General features: G+C 41.2%; 3 protein-coding genes across 5 annotated transcripts in view; 2 read left to right on the top strand and 1 right to left on the bottom strand.

Annotated features, from left to right (window-relative positions):
• Nucleotides 1-382: 382 nt before the first annotated feature.
• On the bottom strand, nt 383-5,399 carry LOC308334611 (nephrocan-like; the record flags this gene model as incomplete). The annotated part of the gene is made up of 6 exons (XM_080791413.1): nt 383-812; nt 1,149-1,873; nt 1,979-2,069; nt 2,781-2,866; nt 4,617-4,639; nt 5,369-5,399. 6 exons carry the CDS (start codon nt 5,397-5,399, stop codon nt 383-385), a joined length of 1,386 nt encoding a protein of 461 aa, XP_080647539.1.
• A 129-nt stretch (nt 5,400-5,528) lies between these two features.
• Nucleotides 5,529-20,016, top strand: gopc (golgi-associated PDZ and coiled-coil motif containing). Of its 3 annotated transcripts, XR_013965876.1 has the most exons (10): nt 5,529-6,088; nt 8,554-8,718; nt 10,656-10,679; nt 11,577-11,752; nt 12,757-12,922; nt 13,232-13,327; nt 13,956-14,120; nt 15,049-15,223; nt 16,009-19,639; nt 19,686-20,016. XR_013965876.1 is itself a non-coding variant. In XM_080790939.1 (9 exons), exons 1-9 carry the CDS (start codon nt 5,810-5,812, stop codon nt 16,125-16,127), a joined length of 1,365 nt encoding a protein of 454 aa, XP_080647065.1. In that variant the 5' UTR covers nt 5,529-5,809; the 3' UTR covers nt 16,128-20,016. The 3 variants fall into 3 exon arrangements, 1 of the variants encoding a protein (XP_080647065.1); XR_013965877.1 differs by lacking the exon at nt 10,656-10,679; XM_080790939.1 differs by having other exon boundaries at nt 16,009-20,016.
• Nucleotides 20,017-21,584: 1,568 nt separating this feature from the next.
• The window catches only part of dcbld1 (discoidin, CUB and LCCL domain containing 1), a 34,564-nt gene continuing 31,378 nt past the window's right edge, over nt 21,585-24,770 (top strand). Inside the window, exon 1 of the mRNA XM_080790938.1 lies at nt 21,585-21,815. Within this exon, the coding sequence (XP_080647064.1) occupies nt 21,743-21,815 (73 nt within the window). The 5' untranslated portion in view covers nt 21,585-21,742. The remainder of the gene's footprint in view (nt 21,816-24,770) is intronic.

Consider the following 24,770-nt stretch of genomic DNA (forward strand, 5'->3'; position numbering starts at 1 on the left):
TGTGATCCAATGTAAAATCCTAGAAAGTAATGGTTTAGGACAATGTTACCACCCAACAGCGACAATATGAAGGAAGTTTCCCTTCTGCTGTTATATAACAAAGCGCTGCCTAATTACACATATGTAATGCCTTAGAATAATCATTAATTGCTTCTACGTTATCAAATTATCAAAACATTCATCAGGCATCTCAGAGTTACAAAATGTATCTTAACTTTTACACAGCAACATGTTTGGTTGTGCTATTTAGTTTGTCTTAAATAAAAAACATTTGATAACAAAAAACTTTTACACAGCATAGTTTGGACATTAGGCTGCCCTATTTTTTGCGCACTCTGCCCAAAATAGGGCCCTAGAAGTGCATTCATTAGTTTCTGTTGCTTTAATCGTAATCATAATAGTCCTCATCACTCGTAAGATCTGTGTCCTGTTTCTCACGACTCATACCCTCCGTAACCTCCTCTGCCTCCTCCTCACATCTGCCATCCGTCAGATAAGCCCTCCAATCTCTGCCAATAGACGGCACACTGACCAGCTCTTCGCTGCAGAGTTCCTCGCTAGGCACCTCCACCCCGCGAGCTGCTAGCAGCCTGCTCAGCCTCTTGAGCTCGCAGGTGCAGTTCCAGGGGTTGCCGTCCAGGTAGAGAGTGGCGAGCCTGGGCAGGAAGTCCGGCAGGGTGTGGGGGAGCGTGGTCAGGTGGTTCCTGCGGAGATTCAGCACCTGCAGGCGTCTCAGTGTACGCATCGGCCCCTCCCGGATGACTGCGATGTGGTTGGCCTTCAGGTCTAAGCGGACCAGGCTTCCTGGGAGCCTGTTAAGCAGGAAGTGTATGTCACAAAAAAGAGGAATGGAGCACAAGAGCTGAGTAAAGTTAATGTGTGTTCAGCAAACAAACCTTCCAGCACCTGGTATTGTTTTAGTTTTGGGGAGTTCTAACCCGTACTCCCCCCACACACACATACACGCACGCACACATGCACGCACAACTGATGTTTTGTATGCATCAAGTCACCAATGACAATGGAACCGATGAGCTAAGGAACCTGCAAATGCTATACATCTCTATTTGTATTTAGGTGACAAAAGATATACACCCACATCTCGTTTTCTATAGATATATTATACATATACACTTTATACAGTATACCCGTCTGGAATTGAAGACAACAGATTTTGTTCCAGGGCCAGATTGGTGAGTTGCACGTTGTTCCTCAGTGCATTGGCCTCAAAGGTCTTAATGGTGTTGTTCTCCAGGAACAGATGTCTCAACTGCCTCATTCCAGATACATGGTGGAAGGAGATCTCCTGGATGGCGTTCTGTTTACAGTCGAGCCTCTCCAGGCGAGGAGCCAGTCTTCCGGGCAGCACCTTGAGGTGGTTGCCAGGCACGTCCAGAGAGGTAAGGTAAGGCAAACGCAGAGCACCGTCCACTGAGACCAGTCGGTTGTGGGCGGCCGACAGAGAGGTGAGGTTCCAGAGCTGTGCCATCTCCCGGCTCCTCAGAGCTCGGATCTGGTTGCGGTCCAGATTGAGGACTTTCAGAGATCCCGGGAGGTCGTTGGGAACCCTGGACAGCAGGTTCCCTGCCAGACGCAGCGCACTCAGGGATTTGAGTTGTGTGAAAAAAGCAGAGGGGAAAGATGTGATTCTGTTACTTCCCGTGCTCAACAGTTTAAGCTGGGCCAGCCTCATGGACCCCTGGACCGTCTCTATGCGGTTACCGTCCAGGTACAAGCGTTCCAGCTTCACGAGACCTGAGAGGACGTTAGCGCGGAGTGTGGTGATGTGGTTACTCTGCAGGTCTAGCTCACGCAGCTTCTTCAGGTTTTCCAGGGTTGACTCCTGAAGAGTGTGGATCAGGTTGTTACCCACCTGAACAAAGAAATGTATTTGATAACATACTGTATGTAGCTACAATATTTATTTTATTATTTGTGAGAAATCTCTTCTTTCTTGGAAGGTTGGCCTCTACTCTACCTTGAGGGTTTCCAGGTTAGTTGGGAGACCCCGGGGAACAAAGCGAAGCTTATTCTTCTGGAGGTCCAGGTGTCGTAATCTTCTAAGGGCCCTAAAAGCAGTCCGAAAGAATGCCAAATCTCAATCAATCACTGAATACAGATGATTGCGATAATATTCCTTTCATTTTTATTATGCAATTTAAAAATCACACCTGTGTGAAGTGAGGGGCGCTCTTATCATCATACATCATATACATCACATTCCGTGAACACTCAGCCAATCAAATCATCACAAATGTCATTCCGGCAAATCACAATTTGCGTCTTCACTTTTCTGTCCTCACTTTTGTCTTCAATGTTTGTGTTTACACAAACACGGAAAGCTGAGCATTGGAGGGGCTAGTGCCCCTCAAAAAACTATATTTAATCAGACTTTTAATATTAAATAATTTGTATCTCCTATTCTCTTATGTTAAAATGTAATCTCTGTAACTAGCAGAGTGGTGCTTGGACCCATTCATTCATTCAAGTTTTATCTATTCTCGAAATTACACTGAGCAATTAAACAAATTTTCAGTGTTGTTGAGTAATACAATATCATATAAAAAACATCACAATACATCAGTAGATCGTCGAGTAATACAATATCATATAAAGAAATCAGACCAGTCTGAAGCGAGTGGTGAAACAGCACCCCCTATTGGTACTCTAAACATAGTCCCATAGTCCCATAGGGACAAAGCTGTTCCTTGGAGTGGTTGCACCACTCAAAAACATCAATACATCAGTAGATCAGGAAAAGGGAAACAAAATTTCCCTACCTGAAAGCATTGTTCTCCACCACCTCCACCCCAGCTGAGGAAAGCACCACCTCCTCCAATACTGTCAGTCCTGACAAGTCTTGAACCTGTATGACACGTGTATATTAAATAGATACATATCCAGGCTCAGAGAGCTTTGGCGAAATAGCCTCTATATTTTTAGTAATAAATGTACCTGCCTGAATATTTTGACTTGGCAGCCACCACATGTATTGGTGTGTGTGTGTGTGTGTGTGTGGGTGTGTGTGTGTGTGTGCGCGTGTGTGCGACGTGCGTGCGTGCGTGCGTACGTGCGTGCGTGCGGGCGTGCGTGTGCTTGAGTGATCTGTTTTGTTTTCTATTATATTTTGTATATTTATAATATACTGCTGTCTTTTATATGGGTCTGACATAAAGTTATTATTATTATTATTGAGCACTTGAGGACTCAGCATTTATATATGCAAATGTTTACACTATGCACTAAAGTAATACTAAAACAAGTTGAATGTTGGTCATAAAACACACACACACACACACACACACACACACACACACACACACACACACACACACACACACAGACACACACACGCACATAACATAACATAACATAACATAACATACATTTATGGTGGGGGTTTTCTCTGGGGGGGTTTTCTCATTTCCACATAATCCATGGGAATTATGGACAGTACAACCACAGATAAAGGCAATTTGAGACTTGGATACTTTTGTATTTTTGGAAAGTGTTAGAAACTAAATCTATCACATTGAATATCATTATAACTAAATAGCACAAACGGAAAGCAATAAAACATGTATTGCATAAATCAATAAAGAGATATTAAATGTACTATATCATTACATAAGTATGTACTAATATCATGTATGAATTGAAATTAGGTAATGTGATTAATTCAATATTGTCACTTACCTTTACTTCCTTGATGTGGTTATAAGCCAGCTTTATTATCTTTGTGTCTCTAGATATCTGCGATGGAATAGCTTGCACCCTGAAACACTGCATGGACTGAACTGCTGCACTGTGGTCACACACACACTTCTTTGGGCACACACTGGTGCTGACCCATAGGTGTGGATTAAACAGGATACCTAGAAGCAGGACTAAAGCAACCCCTAACATGATGACTACCTAATTGTGCAGCCTGGCCCTTGTAGACAAACTTGCAACCCCCAATGAATCGGAAAATGTCTTACGTCCTCTTGCTCTGTATCTTCAAGACGGAAGAGGTTCTCTGCTTTCGGGAGTATAAATAGAAGGCTCAGAATGACCCAGGGTGAGAGTAGAGGTCTCCTTGCTTCATTTGGAACAATGGCTGAGATGTTTGCCTTGGGGTTAGAAAAACAACATTTGACATGGACAGAGAATTTAGCTGGGTCCAAAAGCTCGACAGGCCCTGTTTGTGGATGTGAGAAACTCCCTGATACACAATTTACAACCTATTCTGTGAAACCAATGCAATTTCCTTTCAGCAATGTTTGAATTCTGTGTTTGAAGTGCTGCATGTGTGACTTGAAATTCTTTGAGGTAGACAGCCTGTGTGTTGACTGACATGGCAGAGTAACTTCAGACCTCAAGGAAGTCCATTGATTATTATAGTAGTCACACATTTACTGAACTCATTAATATTATAGGCACCACGGCAGTGTCTATTCAAAAGAGGTCCAATACTTGGTAAATAATGCAAGAATATATGTTAAAAATGTAATCATAGGATATAGGATATAACTGTATAAGAAAAGTAAAGTAAGATTTCAACAAAAAACTAAAGAGGGAATACAAAGATTATATGGTCTGTGTCCTCCCATGAGACAAAAGCGTGGCTTGCTGACCATGATGAGTGACAGGATAAGAACTGGAGTGACACAGGACACAGGAAACCTTCAGACAAAAAAAGAAAAGTGCACTGCACTCCTTGGAGCACATGGATCCCCGCCAGGCCAGGTTGCCTACCCAGGACTGTGTTGCAGCCTTTTATAGCACGACTGTCATGTTTATTTGAAACATTTGGGTGGCAAATCTTCCTTCAGCCTACTGGAAGTGTGTGTGCAACATTTTTGCAGCTAGCAGGCTGTATTCATGACTTGTGGCATTCCGTGCAAAACAGAACACTCGCAAATATGGGAGCCAGTTATGGAATTTGAACCATCAGGCTGATACATCTTGATCACATCACTCAATAGATAATGTCACATTATCTCTAAGTTGTTCACTGATTTTCATGAGGTTTCGACAAAATATGTAGACTGGCAGAACCTGACCAGAGCCTATTGTGGTGGTTCTGGACAACCGTCTATGATGTATCCGACCGACTCAAGGCCGGGCACTGCACTCCCTGTGGTGGTGTGGAACGCTTGTGTCAAATTTGAAGTTGGTGGGGGCTGTGGGGCGAACGATTCTCGAGTTACATGGATTACAGACGTATACGTACGTCACACACACGCACACGCACGCACACACACACACACACACACACACACACACACACACACACACACACACACACTGCCTTTATTGTAAGATATGGGGTGGAGGTTTTTCATTGGCCGAGTGTTCGTGCGAAGTCATACTGTCAAACACTCACAGTCACAGTCAGGACTCTTTAGTCGTTCCATCCTGGCGGGGATAAAAACAAACAAAAAAGCAGGTTGTACTCATAGACTGTAAAAAGGTTGTACTAGTCTAATCCTCCAATCTCAGCATTGATTATTGGCTCTCACATCGATTGCTTTTTCTCTGATTGTGTGGCAGGCATTTGTAGTCGATGGATGCATCACATTATGATCACATCCGTTCGGTATCCGATTTCGGATTTCCTGGTTGTGATATTATTAGTGCTTGTGTAAGGGAAACAAGATAAACATATATTCGAGCAGACCTCTTAAACTTCCCAAAATCAGACAATCTGAAGTTGTTGTCTGGATTCGATCACGGCTCTGATCGTTTTCCATTCTGTGTGTGTGGAGAGAAAACATTTCAGGTTAGCCAGGAAGCTAGGCTAACTCTCACTCACTCCCTACTGGAAATGTCTGCCTCGGCTTGCGGCTCCCCGTCGGCGGCGGCCCAGACTACGACGTCCCTGGTCGGCCCCAGTCAAGGGATGTCCATGTTCCGCTGGCTGGAGGTGCTGGAGAAGGAGTTCGACAAGGCGTTCGTGGACGTGGACCTTCTCCTCGGCGAGATCGACCCGGACCAAGCCGACATCACGTACGAGGGGCGGCAGAAGATGACCAGCCTGAGCTCATGTTTTGCTCAGCTCTGTCACAAAGCACAGACCATCTTTCAACTCAACCATAAACTAGAGGTGAGAACCGTGAGATGATATACTGTACAAATATAACAGTTGCTTATATTTGTATTGATTGATTGAGTTTGCAGAATTACAGTACATTTCAAGCACAAACTCAATACAAAGACTGTTAACTGTGAGTGGACGACCCAATTAAGCATTACACTTGTTTACAAGAGGGTCCACCATGTTCACTTCATCAAAACATTTAGAGAAATAGACACTTCTATATAGTCAAAGAACAGAACAGGAATTTATCATAAAGGAAGCAAAAGGGGAAAATAAACATATACAGTGAGGGGAAATTTATACATTGACAAATGATTTTCCTGTGTGGGACCGGGTTCTGCAGTGTGTTAGTGTTACTGCAGTGCTTTTATATTAATATATATTGAACTGAATCTAATCTAATATGACAGGTTGAGTGATTTCACTAACCCACCCTCGTTTACCAGCCAAATGCCAACTGAACTACAGTAAATGACAAGTCTAAGATGATGACGTTCATTTGGAAGTATTTGTGAAGCAAATATAAGTTTACATTCAAAATGAATCCTTACGACATAAAGATATCTCCTGTGACTTAATATTGCATTCTGCCCCCATCACAAAACAGAAGAGCACAGTGGAAGAAAGCACTGCAAGCTGACTTTGCACATTGTACCTCTGAGTTCCATTTGTGTGGTCTCTCTTAACTTGTCATTAGTTTCTGTTTGAGTTACTGTTTGAATAGGGAATTGCTCCTTATTTGTTTAATGTGTGCAAACTGTGCATCCAGCCTGGCTGGCTGGATGGAAGACCTGTATGCTGAGTTGCTGATGCTGACAACATGGTTTGATGATTGTGCATTAGACCTGTAGTTTTTTCTTCTACGATTGCATTTCATGCAAACATGAGAAGACTGGATGTAAAAAAACAAAAATAACAGTTGAAGCAGCTCTTATCTCAGGAATGAACATCTTTTGAGTTTGAGTAACATGAATGTACAGTTTTAAATATACCACAGGCTAAAGGAAGCTGATATATGTTGTAAATGGTGCAGTTATATAGCACCTTTATCCAAGGCGCTTTACATAGATTGTACATAGATTCACCTATTCACACACACATTCATACACTGTTGGCGGAAAACCGTGCAAGGCACCAACCAGCACATCAGGAGCAATTAGGGGTTCAGTGTCTTGCTCAAGGACACTTCGACACTAACTCTGGGGGAGCCCGGGTTCGAACTGGTAACCTTGCGGTTACCATCCGGCAACTCTACCAACGCCGCCCCTTAATTATTTTTAATAATTATTTTTGATTTTGTGAGGAGGGGTGGGGCTGGAGGAGGTTCTTTTCCAAAATAATTATTAAAAATAAATGAAAACAGTAAAGTAAATGACAAACCACGGCCCCCTCACATATTAGTAGGACAATATCAGTCAACAGAAAAAAAGTTTAGCTGTTTTTGATGAATCTATGGAGTTTAAGTTACAATGGGGGCGGGGCAGTTAAAACTAGATAAAGTGCCCCTCGGGGCACAGGTCTCCTAGGCCAATGTGAAAAGGGGGCCATTTCTTCTTATGCCTTGGATGGCAGTTGGATGATTTGAGCCATTTTGTGCCAAAAATGTGTTTTGCAAAAAATCCACCTGTTGGTGGCGCTATAACAGGCCAATGTGAAAAGGATGGGATATATTCCTCAGCCTAATAGAAAAGTCTGTGAAAGATTTCACGTAAATTGCATGTTGCAATCTGGAGGAGTAATATAAAAAAAATAGTTTTACAAAGGTCGGCCTCCTGGTGGTGCTATAACAGGCCGTTTCCGGGGCCGGAGATTAGCTGGTAACAGACGGGCACACACAAACCTGCAAACTTTGAAAGCCAATGTTGGCCAATTAGGAGTTTGTGTGTGTGAATGGGTGAATGCAATGCACATTGTAAAGTGCTTTAGATAAAGGCGCTATATAAATGCAGAGTATTTACCTTTATGTAGCACAGCAGAATAGCCAATGATACACGTATTGTGAATGGACAATTTAATTTATTGCAGTACTAAACATGTCAGGTAGCCTACCTGAGGACTTTGTGTCAAATGGTTGTTTTGTACAGTATCACTGTTGTGCTTAGCTGACCATCACTATTCAGTAAATGTAAAAAGAGAATGGCTGAGAGCAGAGAATTACGTCCCGGAGGCATTACCAGCACATGTTAACAATGTGTTTCCTGACATAGGTTTGTTTAGTCAACAAACCAAGCCCGTTTTTCAGGCTACACTACGTATTGTATTGTGATGGACTATCATGCATGTCTGAATTGAAGTCACAAATTCAATGCGAAGTGGACAAATTCAATGTGCCATTACACGTAGGTAGGGAAATCCACACAAAACAAGGTCCAAATGAACGTAAAACCATTTCACTTGGGCTCAGGGAGGTGCAGTACAAAGATGTAAACAAACAGTGGTCTACTGTCGCTCATCACCTGTGTCCATCCCAGGCCCAGTTGGTGGACCTTCGGTCGGAGCTGACGGATGTGCAGGCGGAGAGGGCCGTGGTGGAGAGGGAGGTCCACGATCAGCTCCTTCAGCTTCACTCGTTTCAGCTGCAGCTCCATGCCAAGCACGGCCAGACCGAGGACTCAGACGCCATCAAAGACAGACTGGTACGTCAATATTAACTCTAGCGACAACCTAACCTATAAGCCAGGGGTTCCCTTCCCACTTCCCATAATTGTTCAGCACGAGACCCAGTGACCGACCCAAAAGATACATGTGGTGTCTCCCCAGCACCTAGACTTACAAATGTATTACTAGAAAATGCATTATGAATTATCCCCCTTAAGCCCTTTTTGTATTTAAAATAGACGATATACAAGCTCAAAATGCATAGTGAGTTGTTGCGAGCTTGTAGATCTGCTATTTTCACCATTTGTTAAAAGTATATTTTTCTTCTTTTTCTCCCCCCTCATTTTTATTAATGGATTTCTTGTAATGAATTCAATTTAGAGATATTGCATTTTAAGGCCAACATCGGCCGATGCCGATATGATTACTGATTAATCCTTCTAATTTATTTTGAAAAATCTTAGGTGTTGTGAATTTAGGAGACTGTTGGTGTGATAACGGTACTGGTTGTCTTGTGTTGAAGTAATTCTCTGTGGCCCCTTTTCCACCGGTTGGGAACCGGTATAGTTATTCTTGGTTCGTTAATTATGAATTGAGTGTGCAAAACCATACCTAATATTAAATTGTTATCACCATGAAACTTCCCAAGTTGATTACTTACACAAAGACAATGATTTATGGTTTTACAAATCTTAAAAAGTGTAATATGCAAATTAGGCATTATATAGGAAAATATACAAAACAAATAAAATATGAAAAAGCTACTACTGTGGAAGGGTTATCATATATTAATTTACTTATATTGATCCTAAAAACAATTCAATATAGTTATGGTTCCAATTTTGGAGGTCAGGCTCTTGAACTAAAAACTGGTTCTGAACTGAACCGGTTCCCAACCGGTTGAAAGGGGGTCCGAGTAAAGCAGCGGGCCCGGGAGAACAAGATGACAGCAGTATTACGCGACAGGTTCACAAACGTTATTACACAAAGGGAATACACATAGTGTTGGACACAACGTGACCAGAAGATACATAGAAAGAACAGAATGTAATAGGATAAGAATGAGGATGACCTTACTGTAGTGTAGGCATCTAACAGATGCATCTTGTATCAATAATTAACATGATGTATCAAGTACATAGGCGTCATTAGATGGCCATGGACACTTTTACTTGTGCAAATGTGTCTCAATCTATTTTTTTTTAGCAACACTGCTATATGCTATCAAACCATCAGGCAGCGCTTTGAGAAAGTATAGCATGATGGACAAAGACACAATGACGACTTGCTTTCTCTCTTAGTTTCTCATGAAGGTCTTGTTTCTGATGCAACTATGTCTTGCTTCTGATGCAACTCTTATTTATATATATATATATATATATATATAGCACCTGACGAAGCACACGGCGAAACATGTCGTGCTAATAAATAAGTTGATGCAGTAACTTGTCAGTCTCTGTTCCCTGGTTTCTCTCTTTTGTATATATATGGGGCTTTTATGCCTTTTATTTATAGGAGAGAAGACTGACAGGAAATAGGGAGTGACACACCCAGCAAATGTCGTCGGGATCGGGATTCGAACCCGCGACACGGTCAGGCTGGAATTGAAACCTAGGTTGCCCGGACCAAAGCCGGCGGCCCGGGTCGCAAATATTTGTTATTTCCCCCATATCTGCTATACTGTATTATCACCTCACCAACTCAACTTTTTTGATTTTTTTAATAATCGGGTATCGGCACAAATGGACATGAAAAAACTAAATTAATTTATACTTTCAAGCCAAAGCTGATTGAATCTCATGTTGTGAGTTTGTAGACCTGCTATTTTGGGTATTAAGTAAATGAAAAAAAGATAAGAATACAAAATCTATTACTTTTCTTATCGATTAAATTGATTAGTTCTATTAACTGTTGCTTCCCTACTGAGGTTTGAATTCTTCTAATGTTCGACTCCTTTTTCCTCTCTCCTTCAAAGCCTGTACCAACAGTGGAGGACATGGTGAGTTTGCGCGTTTGTGTCCCATCGCTTAATGTGTGTTTGTTTCAAACATATCGCTGTGTGTCCCATTGGTGTGTGTGTTTACAGCCGTATATACGTATTATGTCTTGTCTTGAGTATTGCCCAAAAGTACCAGCAGATATATATACTTTGCTAGCCTCACCCATTAGTTAGAGACTTCCCTTTTCATTTGCCGTCTGTAGCATCTACCGCCTCCATTTAAAAATTTCTCCCCTCTTCTTTTTTATCCTTATCTGTGACCGTATCACGATGTCTCATGGGCATTGGGCAACAGTCCTGACCGTGTCCTGGGTTAAGAAACAACATAGGCAGGCAGCTGTGTCAGTCAGTGGGTCGTAGTGCTAATGAAAATAGACACGCTCTCATCATATCTCCAACGCGCTTTACTGCTCTTTGTCCCCCCCCCCCCCCTCTCTCTCTCTCTCTCTCTTCTTATTACCATCTCATTCTTGCTCTTGCTCACTGTAAGTGACATTTAGACTTGATGTTGTACGAGGCTGTTGTCATTTGACAAAGATCGAATTAGCCTTTAGTATATCTTAATTCTCTCTCTCACACACAACCCCACACACACTGGTTGAGAACCACTTGGGGTCTTAACCACTTTACATCTGGGGTCCCTATTTGGAAGAAAGATTTTGAATATTTTCTAAAACTTAAAAAGTAAAGAATATTTTATCTAGAAGCACAACGCATCACATTGTGATGCATTATTAGCTTTTAGATTGAAACGTTTTTCTATTTCCGTGCGACGCATTTGACAACAAAGTATAAAATAGGGCATAATTGATTAAGCCATGACATCGCTGTAGCTTTTCTGTACCAAGATAATAACAAAAAGATTAACTCAGTGGTGTGCATGTGTGTGCGTGTTAGGAACGGGAGCTGGAGGCCAGTAAGAAGGAGAAGGTTCGGGAGGTGAAACTGGAGGCAGAGGTGCGGCTCAATAAGAAGGATAACGAGGCCCTCCGCAGGCACATTGCAGTACTGCAGGCAGAGGTGTACGGGGCCAGACTGGCTGCTAAATATCTGGATAAGGAGCTGGCTGGCAGGTAGGTAGCAGAGATCCACGCACCATTCAAAATGACATTACATAATGGATAGTCAAAGTAACGGGTCACAAATTAAAACTAACTTGCAAGACCATCAAAGACCAATGTTAACCATATGAACCTTAGTGTAGCTATTCTGGGGGAACATGCTGTGCTCTACAAGCTTGTACATCAGCTATTTTCAGCAAAGAGTTAAAAAGGAGGGGACCAAGTATATAGACCCCTGATTAGAGAACGTTCAATGAGGTATATATGTTTAGTAGTTTAAAAAGAGAAATATTGTGTTATTTAATACACACACTTCATGGTCAAGGGAGACGTTGGATCCCTACTATGAAACTTAGTAGAGAACACCCTTCTTTACTGTATTTGAAGTACAGACATGATGTCCAAGTATAGGAAAACATTTTGTCCAATGCGTAAGTTAAAAATCACACCCATGAGGGGCGCTCTTATCCCGTACATCATCATGGCGTAAAATAGACACTATGGCCCTCATTTATCAACGCGGTGTACACCCAAATATGGTTATCCACCGGGTGTACACCCAAATTTGGGTGTACACTGTGTTGATATATGATGACCTATGCCTATTTGCTCAGACACTATGACGTAAAATTCTCCATTCATAGTCAATGGGAATTTAATGTTTGTGTAGGACAAAAATAGACACTAAGCCGATTTGCTCAGAGTAGACACTATGACATACATTTCTCCATTCATTGTCAATGGGATCCTCTGTCTAGGTTGGGCACAACCTTTGACACAATCATATTTCTGGTTTGAAAGTAGTACAATTTAGGCATTCAGCAGACGCATATCCAACTTACATACAAAACAAATGGCAGGGTAAATGGTGAAGTAAATAGATTGTAATGGATATATTTTAAGTGCTACAAGTACAATATAAATTGGATACAAGGTAAAACATCAAACGTAGTTTATATCTAAATAGCATGCATAGCATCTACATAGTACTGACTGACTGCTGGCTGTTCTTTCAGGGTGCAGCAGATCCAGCTGTTGGGACGCGACATGAAAGGGCCCGCCCATGATAAACTGTGGAACCAACTGGAAGCCGAGATCCACCTCCACCGGCACAAGACGGTCATCCGAGCCTGCAGGGGGCGCAACGACCCAAAGAAACCTCTACCCTCTCCTGTAGGACATGTGAGTGTCAGAAAGACTGAATAATTATCCGCTGACCTAGAGTGTACAAATCTGTACTCCCAGAGTTACAGCCTTGTAACGCCCTGTTTGGACTACCAGCTACTGTATCAATCATTTTGCCTGGGACCCCTTGGAACCTCCCTAAGCACCCCTGATGTCGGCAGATTCAGTCCAATTCGTTCTTTACTGTGAATAGTTCCATTGAAATAAGTGCATGTACACAAAGTAATTACCGTAAGTTAATTAAGGCTACATGTCCATTGATACAATGGCATAGATGTAAATACACTAATCTATATGTGATTTCAGGACCCAGACTGCCTGAAGAAAACCCAGGGTGTGGGCCCCATCAGGAAGGTGGTGCTGGGCAAAGAAGACCATGAGGGCTTGGGCATCTCCATAACGGTATAAATAACGTCTACCTGCCTTGCCCTTCAGTCACAACCACATCACTATTGCTATGAGGCCATTCATTTACTACTTAAATACTTATCTGCTTTTGACTGTTGGAGACATAGCTTGTGTGACTTCTGTTTTGTCACACCTTTGAGTTATCTTCTTTGAGCTGAATCAAATACTATTTGGAAACTACTAGATATTCCTAGTCATTTGGATACCAATTGTGGGTGGGGGTTTATACTGTAAATATACAATCATAATATATAATCTACACTACATTGTCTGACAGAATCTCCACATATACTATGTGTCTCTTATTGTGGGCTTGCACAATTAAGCTTAGACACACAACTTCTAGAGTATAAGTCTGGTCGATGACCTGTCAATCATTATCTGTCTAATAAAAGAAGCAGTTATATCTTCATTCCTTCAGCACACACATTTCCTATATAGTTTTACAAGTGTTTTGGACTTGTATGGGCTGGTCATAACTCAAAGCATATCTCAAAGGAATGTCAGAAGAACATTTGACAGGGTTGCAAAGGGTCTTTAAATAAAACCTTTGGGTCCTGGTGTGGAGTTAAGCACCACCACTACGGAGGGCATGCATTAACTTTGTATTGTCTCCACCCAGGGTGGAAAGGAACACGGTGTGCCCATCCTGATCTCAGAGATCCACCCCGGACAGCCGGCTGAACGCTGCGGCGGGCTCCATGTGGGGGACGCCATTCTGGCGGTCAACAGCATCAACCTCCGAGACGCCAAGCACAAGGAGGCTGTCACCATACTCTCTCAGCAGGTACGATATGGAGACATTTGAGATTTTAGGAATATTATGATGGGTTGTAATTATATGCGGGAAAGTTGGTACTAAACAACACTAGGATGAATACTAAGACTCTTTAACACAATCAGCGCCGCCCGGCACCCCGAGCTCCTATTTTGAAAGATGGCAGCTTGTACTCTGAAAGCCCCCCCCCCCCCCCCCCCCCCCTTCCGTTCCGTACAAAAACTGGGAGGCATAATGTTGCTTGCTTACCTTACGATGATTACGATAAAGTCTCTAGAAGCGTTAATATTCCGGGTGAGAGGCATGTTGAAGTCAGAAATGAAGACAGAAGTATAGCCATCTGGTCAAAACCACGGAGAGCTCCCTAGATTACGCGTAGCGAGCCTTTCTTTCTGAGCGCTAAACAGGGAAGCGAACAGCAAGGAGTATGGTGCAGAAGGATAGGCCAACCCCCCAAAAAAAGAAAACAATTAGAATATTTTTTTTCCCGTTGGATATCAATGAAACACGTCCTAGCAATCCATCGGTTGGATGAAACTAAGATGGACCAGAAATTTAGCGACAATCTCACTCATTCCTCCTAAATTAGCTACTGAGGCTTTCCCAAGTTCAATTAGACAAAATCAAGGGCATTTCTCTGGTATTTATCTGTATCGAAAATTAATCAACATTGAATTTTATAAACCATTACACCTCTAATGTTGTTTACTTAGTTGGAATGCATATCAATTTGTTTGTACAAGGAAACACACACAACAAAATCCTCAGTGTTAATACCTGTAAGTTTTCACTCTCAAAGTTAAACACTCAGGCTTTTGCAGTAGACCTAGCTCAGACCCATCACTAAATAATATACTACAGTATCACACTGTGGTGCAGAAACAGCACTTACTTGTTGATTGGGTGTGTGCGTGCATATGGATGTCTCCTTCTCCAGAGAGGAGAGATAGAGTTTGAGGTGGTGTATGTGGCCCCGGAGGTGGACAGCGATGACGAGAACGTGGAGTACGAGGACGAGAGTGGCCACCGCTACCGCCTCTATCTGGACGAGCTGGAGGAAAGCAGCGCAGCGGCACGCAGCAACAACGGACACGCGGATGCAGCCTCGCAGGGTACTACCACCACATGACACATTGTTTTTTTGCTTTCAGTACACGCATTAATCTGGCGCTAACCTTCATATCTGGTACGGACTCCCGAGTGATATGGTTTAACAGTGTGTTATACCTGTTTTTCTCCAACATTCGTCACCAGGGGTTGTAGTTCTCGCTTCACGAGACTACTGCTGTGTTCCTCCAGTCTTTTGAGTAGGAGTATGTGCATGCACGTAAATGTAGATTAGTTGTTGGTAGGCTACTTAGGAAAACAATAGTGGTTAAAGGCAGTTCACACCCCATCAGATGCGCAACCCAACTCCCATCTGGTCTCTCCAATGTCTCCATTCTGTAGAATGTGTTGGTCTAGCCAGGTCAAGGAAGTGCAAGATCAAACTCGTCTCACAAGCCATATGAATATTTCATAATACTAATAATTTCATTTTACCCCAGTAAAATTATCACCACTGTTCGTCACTTGTGTGAAAGAGGAAAAACAAAGATGCATGTTCTTTGTGAGTCTCAGTATTGGATCTTTGACTCAACTATACACTATACAGTATGAATCATTACAGACAAACAACATTGACCCTTGACAGGATATTGTTTTGTGCAAAACTATGAAGTGATGTGTGAATCTACATACCGTATGTCACTATTTTGGGCTGGAACACAGCCATGTGGCTCAACTATGCATACCTCTAAAGGTTGCCTTATTTAAAATGAGTTTGGGCATTATGTAGGAGTAATGTTAAAAATAATCTGTCTCTCTTACTGTCACTTGTCTGTCCACTACTATATAGCCTTGGAGAAGATGTCCATGAGCGAAGGGCCGGAGAACGGTGACACAGGGATCTCCAGCGAGACGCCCTCAGAGGAGACCCCCTCCAAGGCTGCAGAGTCCACAGACAGCTCCTCCTAGAGGCTTGGAGGTTGAACTACAGGCCCTGGGGTTATGGAATGAGGGAAGGCGGGCAGAGCCAGAGAGACCAGGCTACAGGACGGTTGGTGGAAAATCCTTCTCCATACCTGGATATCAAAGCTTGGTCTACAAGGAAAGTGGAACGAGGCACTCTGTATAAAATAATTTCCTCTCCTTCGGGATGATTGATATCATCGACCGCTGTTTTTTGGGATGGGGTGGCAGGGCTTGACAGGGGATGTGTTTGGGTCCTGAATTAGTCATAACGGAAGAGCGACCAGTTCGGGTGAAAGCTATGCTGTTAAACAGAGAAAGAAGCTAGTGTTGAGCTGTGAGCTCAAAACGACTAAACTGCGTTGTGTGATGTTTGTTTTTGTTGTCACTGTTTCATACTTTTGAGATTATTCTTACAAGGGGTGACCTGAATCCACGGCCATGCTGAATTAAATGGTAGAGGGCAGGAGGAAGGAGTCGCCATTCAAATGGGAAACATGCAGTTTTATCATGGAGAATTGCTGTGGATCACGAGGCTTTCAGTGTTGACTTGGTGTCAACGTTTTCAAGTTTATTGCTTTGTATAGTTACCGACAGCTTCCTCCCTTACACTAAAGACTACACTTTCCTTACAAGCCTAAGGATGACTATCATACTCGATGGGGGTAATATGTACTGATGTCTATGCCAATAATAATGTATTAATATCAGAACAGTAATGGTTTGCTCCTCAACTCGGTCTGAGCGAGTACAGAAGTGGATTTATCTCCATGTTCTGTTTAAAGAGCTATTTATCATTGCTGAGCCTTTTTCTTTCTTTCTCTTTCCTATGTTCTTCCACATTTATCAGACCTCATGAATAGTCAGATATCCATACTGACCACTCTGGGGTTCATGTCGGCACATACAAGCTGAGAAAACTTGTGGAGGCAGGAATTTCTATTTGCCAGGCCTGACAAAAGTACATGTCTACAGGACATAGTATGATATACCATAGTTTTAATACACTGTAAGCATGTTCATTATAAGAACAGTTAAGTCATTCACAAGTAATTATACACCATCTTTATCAAATTTTATAAATGCTTGTTTATAATTCAAGAATTGTTGACTTAATGATATGCTACATCTCGTTTTAGAAAACCGTCCTCATCATACATCTGTTTCATGTGTTTTTATGAATGTGTGATTATAATGCATTATAAATACACTACAATCATGCAATTCTAATGATGGAGAGAATTGTCTATGAATGTGTACTCCTTTAGAAAGTGTTTTAAAAGCAGTCAAGTTTGTTAAGTCTCTAGCTGCAGCACATTCATACCTAAGACAGCGGTTCCCAAACCTTTTTGGCCATGTACCCGCTGTTACCTCCCAACCAAGCTGATGCACCCCCCCCACATGGAAATATAAATTGCATAAGCTATATAGAGACATATATTTCCTTTTTATCCACATATATGAACCTGAATGTGGCATAATGAATGCAGCATAGGCTATATTCTGGATTACATGCCATATATTGGCATAATATGTTCAAATAAACTATAGCACCACCATTAGACTTTTCATGTCGCGCACCCCCTAGAAGGCGCTCATGCACCACAAGGGGTGCACGCACCACAGTTTGGGAACCGCTGCCTAAGACAATTAGCTCATACACAAAGACATAACCATGATTGACCAGGTACAGTAGTGGTGTAGTCCATGAAGTCTCATGTCTCAGTCCTCGACAAAAACTATACTTTCAACCGAAAGCAGTGTTGACACTTCAACTCAGAAATTCTCAGAATGCATCTTTCAACAAAGTAAAACAAACTGTTTTGTAAAGGCAGTGTATAATATGAATTTGGGCGTAGTATGTCCTTTTGGCTTTGAAGGATATGACAGTACAGTGAAGAGACACTGCAGACCACATTGAAGGAGAGGGTGACATGTAACACATGGACATTATGGTTTGGAATGTGCCCATCATTTGCCTGTGTAGTACACACATACTGTACACCACCTTGAGTGTTAAATGCAGTACACTGTTTGGTTCCATCTGAATTCATATATATACTGGGGTGATGGGAGAACTGCTCAAATTCTTTCTGATATTTAAAGCCCCCCCCCCCCCCCCCCTTACAAACAGCCTTGCACTAAAGACTAAAGGAGTTTTATAAGTTTTATATAGTAGTTTTGACCCAGTCATGTAACAAAAACATTGATGCCCAAAAAAAACCCAAAAACATTGAGTTATTTATGTACCTTTTTCTGGAAATCAAGTCAAACAACCAAAAATGACATATCAAATAGTTAATTAGATCAATTATCTCTCAGAGAATCAGTGATACTGAAGGCTGGGTCAACATGGATTATTATGAGCGAAATGCCCCATTAATGCAGAGCATCACATGGTTACGTTACTGATATCTGTGTATTGCTCGATATGTGTTTTTATTTTTGTCAGTCTTACATGCTGTATGAAACTACATTTTTTAATTGTGCCATGGAATCAATCAATAGTATTATTTACACTGCTTACTGATACAGCTTTGACCCATTCTGTGTCCAAACACGACAGCCCCTACACGATTGTGTTATGTGATATTAAGTAGTGATGGTCACAGTGAATCTCTGTCTTCTACATACCCATAAGATGATTAAGAAATGTCAATGTACAATTTTACAAACACTTGTTGTCTTGTCACACACTGTATTAAGAAATGCTCAGTTTTACAGAAATTAAAACCAGTGCAATATCTATTTATTTATTTTACCCCTTTCTAAATCAACATCTTTTTTTATAACTAGTTCCTCTACATTTAGCTAGTTAACAGCCTGTGCACTTTGCTTGCCTCTCTTTGGCTTCCTCACCTCTCCATACCCAAAGATAGTGAAAACTGTTTTCTCGACACATCACACATTCAGACCAGTGAGTGATATGTGAATACTAACAGTTCTTCCTGGCAGGTTGTCTAAACTCTAAAAGTATTTAGAACTGTCACTGTTAACATTGGCTTGTATTGGAAGTGGGACAGATGATGTTCTCAGTAATGAGTTTCCCATGGGATACTCGGCGTAGATTGTTTAAAACTGTTAAACCAAATCAAATGTATAAATGCAAACACTTGTGTAATTTTTTATTTTTGGCTATACAGTTCAAAACGTGTGATAATTCATACCCACTGCATTTCCACCAGGTCAAATCTGTTTTCTCAGGGCCTCCTAAGAACAGAGGTGAACTTTGAAGCAATAAAGTGACCGTGTCCCCTCCTTCAGTGCACACACATCTGTATGTACTAAAGAAAAGATTAGACACAATTGCACATCAGAGAGTTTGTGGCTGCGAGCAGGAAGGCCCTAGTGTGACTTAAATCTGAATGTGGGATAGTGTGTCATCAGTTTGAAGGTCGCTCACATAGCTTCTACTCATCCACACATGTGGCAGGACGTTCAAACTGTCTGACAATCTGTACATTTAAAAGTGTGGCCTCGCAACACTATCCCTTAAAATCGTTTTTTCTTCCCCAGTGGTGATGTTTTTAACGAAGACATGCTTAGTTGAGTTTACACACTGAGGTCATAGCTTAAGCTTTAAGCCTGTTCTCCCACCACCACTGACACTGCATGTCATGCATATCCTTAATAACTACCAACACACGCAGGAACAATGGCTCGATAGTTTGTACGCCGGATTGTTTACCTTCCCTTGCCATGTTCATGTTCTTTTGTTTGTCTTTGTTTTACCCCTCTTTTTGTTACTGTATAACTTGCAGGTTGTTTTTGTCACGTGTTTCAGAACTCTTCAACGATTTCTTATAAATGTGTTATATATCTCTGTAGTTACTGTATAGCCTACAAGTTATAGGAATGAGTCAATCTTTGAATAAAGTTCAATTTATTTGCCCAATGGTTTTTATTTGTTCATTCATTCAGACCTGGGAGGGGGGTGCTGGTGGAGGTAATTGTATGTTGTATTGAACTGTATTTTTCTTAAAGGTCAGTGATAGATGGGCAAGGCATATGTCACCTACTTTTAATACATTTAAAAAAAGTAATCCAAAGTCTTTCACATTAGGCACCATAACGTGTACCTTAAAAGGATTAATGTTTAATAAAGAACAAATAATAGAGAATATAGCCGGTTCATAACACAGAATGTACAGTGCTCTTCCTAAGTTTCATGCCATCAGCTTTATATCTCAGTAGTTACAACTCTGTACATCCCCCTTGTTTTACCAGTGTACTATTTCTATGCTGTATCTTCTTCCTTTCTAACTTATGTAGTTCTAAGATTCTATAGAATCAATACAAAGTACTGAATTGATATTTTACTTGGAACATTAAATTATGCTTTATGTAATATAGGCTAAAGGCATTCCGATCCAAATTGCAAATCCTTCATAGTCACTAACAGTAAGCACACACATGATGCCAAAAACCATAACTAAATTCAAATATTCTATTTTGTTGCCATTTCCAAGCTTATTTGGCACTTTTGAACACTGTTAACGAAATTAAAGCCTCCATATGTAGTAACTTTTATGAATAAATTTGTAATTTTGACCAATCTGTATGGTAGAGTATGTCAATACAATATAACTTGTACAATTGGGTGGTTATATTTAGTCTCTCTGCTCTTCTATTGAGTCATTTAGTCAAAGGTCATGTGAGACACAGGATCTTTTTGTCACGATTCAACTTATCCCCTGTGTATGTAAAAATGTCAGCACTTGAGCTGGAAACTAGGTTCAAAACCAGTGTAAAAGAGTTACATTAGGCTAGCTGAGAAGTGTTGAGAAGTAACCATTTACATTTACAATTAGTTGTTAATGTGACTGTGACAAGGTGACTTTGGGCATATAAACTTACTGGGATTTTCAATATAGCCTAAACACTTCGAAACTTTAGCATTATGGTTACCCTAGTGACCTAGTTATTATTGTTACCCTAGTTCTAAAGTCTTCTCCACAGTAGGCCGGTAGCCTACTCATTTAGGCTATATGTCTTGATTGAACTTGATTGGTTATGGTTAGTTAGTTAGTTAGTTGATTGATTAATTGACTGATAGCTCGGGTTCGCTGTAAACGGTGTAAGCAGCCTAGTCGTTTCATCGCTTGGTGGCGCCTCCACATCAAACATCATGGAACGATGGAAGAAGATCTGCGTCAAGTCAGTCAGGTGTCCATAATAAACCGGGATTTGTGCAATTCTGCCTTCAAAATAAAGTTACTAAATTTGCCAACCTTTAGAAGAAAAAAACAATAATTGTCATATTAAATCGGAACTATGTCCATGTAATGAAATCGACATGATGGTTATCGGTAAATCGGAATTACGCGAATTACTGAATACTGTTTTTTTATTTTGAAGTTGTGATCGTCCCTGCTTTGTGGTTTTAGTGTGGTTTACTTGACAGTGGTGTGTGAGCCCAATGAATGCAGCTAGACGTTTCTCCTAGTAGAGCCTACAGCCGCAGCGTGAGTCGTGAGCGATAGAAACAGAGTTGGTATCGGGAAGTAGTAGCAGCGGGGGTTATTAGTTCTAAAAGAAAATGATCCCGGAAAATATATAACAGCTACTAATGTTTTCACGTTCGCGGCTCCGCGACGAAACACTCGATTTATACAACCGAGATGTCGGGAAACGAAAAACTTCATGGATTCTTTGTTCTTTTATGGATACTTTATACGCACAGTGAAACACCAGGTAAGTAAAACGAACCGCTGTGATTGAGTGCAGCCACCATGCAGTTTCCAACGCAACCGTTTGAACCGAATGGTTCGGTCATATGGAAGAATGTCACAGATTGTTGCAATGAAGTTATTTGCCTTTTTGATTTCCAATGAGATGTGGCGTAGGCTACTGCAGCCTTGTCTTTGAGCTATTTAGTGGTAGATGTAGTCCACCAAACTTGGGTCGGGTCCTCCTGGCTGTGAATACTTTCGTCTTGACTACTTTTAGTATGCATCATCATAAAACACGTTCATTCTCTGTACAAGAATAGTACTTGTTCTACATGTGTGGCATCTTTGTTACTTTGTACCAAAAGGTGGGAGTGTATGCCTCCCAAAAGGTGGTGGCAATCACCTATGCTATGCTTCAATCAATAATCAGGCTAACCCAGACCTGTGAGTTGAGTTTTACACATGTTGTCAACAGAACCAGAACAGCACACAATGCAACAAATTACATTTAACTGCGAGTGTACAAAATGTAGTTACAGTTACAATTTGATAAATGATATAAGGATTTTACTGTGTGTTCACTGGTCAGTACTAGGCACAAACTCTATTGGCCTCATGGCAGCTTTGTAATCCAAAGCAAACCTTTTTCTTTCTACCTGTCATCGTTCAGTCAGGAAGAAGAGTAGGGACATGACATTTTATTTTGATGGAGGTGATGCTGAGGCTTCTAGTAAGGTTACATGAAGGCCCCAATGAGCCTATAATATGGCTGATGTGTTGTTTTTGAGTAAACCTAAAGTACTCCTTGGTATGACTGAATGTGCTGCTTGGACCCTCTCTGCAGATAGTGTGGACCAGACAGTTGTGTGGTGGTGGTCATATGCTGATTGCTGTTGAGTGGACTGGGTAGAATGAAAGCATGGCCACTTGGCCAGGGGCAACATTCTGGATGATGTGATTGTGAATGTCTGTCACTCAGTGACCATCAGTTGTACTGTTGTTGACATAGTTGAGTGAAAAGTTGAGTGAGTTAAACAAAATGATTCAAGAGCTTATTTGTCAGTCACTCATACAGGCATGAGCAGCAAAAGTGCCACAAGACTGTGCTAACAATTCAATATGACAACAAGATAATGATTAAGTATAGATTGGTTAGTCATAAGATAAATATTACAATATCCCAGATGATCGCTAGTCTTCTATCACAATATTGGTATAATATTGATATATTAGCTCAGTTATGGCATTGATTAGTCACAAGTTTAATTAGGTTCACGTTCAAGCCACACTGTTGATAAAACTGTTCTGGACACGCATCGGCTGGTAAACATTGGAAAATATACAGAATTCTTTGATATTAGGCCTATGTATGTAAATGAACAATCATTTATAGTCTATATGACTATTCTCAGTTGAGTCCAATATATTCTTTGTTAATCAGAATTCAGATTTTATTAAGTAAAGACACATTTAACAAGTAGGTGCAAGTTCAAACTTGTGGAATTTTGAGAGAAAGTGCCAATATCGTGACATAGAATATCAACATTTCATCCATAAATATATCTCACTTCTCAAGTCCTAAGCAGTAAGCACCAGCACTAAACAGAAATCAATTAACAGGATGCCAGTTTGGGTCTGCCTGGTAGAGCTGTGTCTTTTCCTCTGCTTGTCTGTCAAGGAAGGGACTGTTGTATTTATTGTTCTTGCAAGGCTAATAAATACTTAGAGATGTCACCTGAGAGCTTCTCTGTATGCATACAAATTGCTTGATTTATTATTTCGTATTTTTCCTATATGTCCGTTTCCACTTTTGTCTCCAAAGTTGAGCATCCATCTGCTTCCCATAACAGGTAGCCTACTGTGATGGGCCGCTCTGTTTAGGTTTCAGTGTGATTATAAACCAGTCCATCCTGTTTAATTGTTGCATAAATACACTCACTGCTGTGGATAGTGTGGATGTGGGTGATAGGGTGGGACCTGGGAGACAGACAGAGTGTGGGAGAGAGTTATTAGTCCAAACAAACCATTTCCTCCCATTGCTTGTGTGAGCGCACATCAATGTGAGTCCCAACTCACATTGGTAGACACAGTTTGTACACCAGGTTGTACATTCACCTGGTGTACCAGGTATACATTTCAGTGAACAAACGGCATATACTGTAGACTGTAGATGCTGTCAAGTTACACTACTTTGTCAATGTGGTTGAGTACTACTGTAACTTGATAGAAGAATGCGCTTCAATAAAAAAAGAAAAACACAATACTACCGTAGTCTAGTGCACATGTATGCTCAACATCATGGATTTGAATTCCTGCCTCTTCTAGCTTTTTCACTGTGTTGCCCAAAGATGCAGATCTCACATCTGCACAATCGTTATTGCCCAGCCTTAGATGGAAACCATCCATCATTGAGAAGTGTTATATTTAGAGGTGCTCCGATCAGGTTTTTGGGGAACGATTCTGATCACAGATTATTTTTCTCACAATCACGATACCGATACCAATCTTGTGCGTATTGTGTAAGGGGGAAATTTGAATATTTCCAAAATTAATATATGTCAAAACTGTTACTGTGTGTGGGGAGGAAGGCGGGAATGTTTAGGCCTGTCACAAAATGCAAAACGTTATTATACGTATATGTGATTGACTTTTATACCACTTAAATGGCATATAAAAGATTGGTTTCTCCAGATCGGGTAAATTGCAGATCACAGATCAAGTCATTTGGAGCACCAACACCTCTAGTTATATTTTATATATGGCATGGAAAAAGAAAACAGTAACACATGCTTGTGAAGTTTTGTAATCTTTAGGCTTGTAGACAAAGTTGATTCCCTGGCCTGCCCTGCCCAGTTGTGTGTCTTTCTGCGATGACACACACAGGTGCGATGGCCATTGTGTGCTCTGTGTGCACGTGCTTGTTTACATGTGTGGAGATGCTTAATCATCTGTTGTTTTCATGTACCTTCCTTCTGAG

Source organism: Protomyctophum bolini, assembly GCF_963924005.1.
Source record: "Protomyctophum bolini genome assembly, chromosome: 19".
In the NCBI taxonomy this organism is placed as follows: Eukaryota; Metazoa; Chordata; class Actinopteri; order Myctophiformes; family Myctophidae; genus Protomyctophum; species Protomyctophum bolini.

Excerpts from the sequence above, each read along its gene's own strand:
- gopc (XM_080790939.1), top strand. The coding sequence starts at position 5,810 with ATGTCTGCCTCGGCTTGCGGCTCCCCGTCGGCGGCGGCCCAGACTACG. Across the intron at positions 10,680-11,576 it reads TACCAACAGTGGAGGACATG|GAACGGGAGCTGGAGGCCAG; the intron begins GTGAGTTTGCGC and ends TGTGCGTGTTAG. Across the intron at positions 13,328-13,955 it reads GCTTGGGCATCTCCATAACG|GGTGGAAAGGAACACGGTGT; the intron begins GTATAAATAACG and ends GTCTCCACCCAG.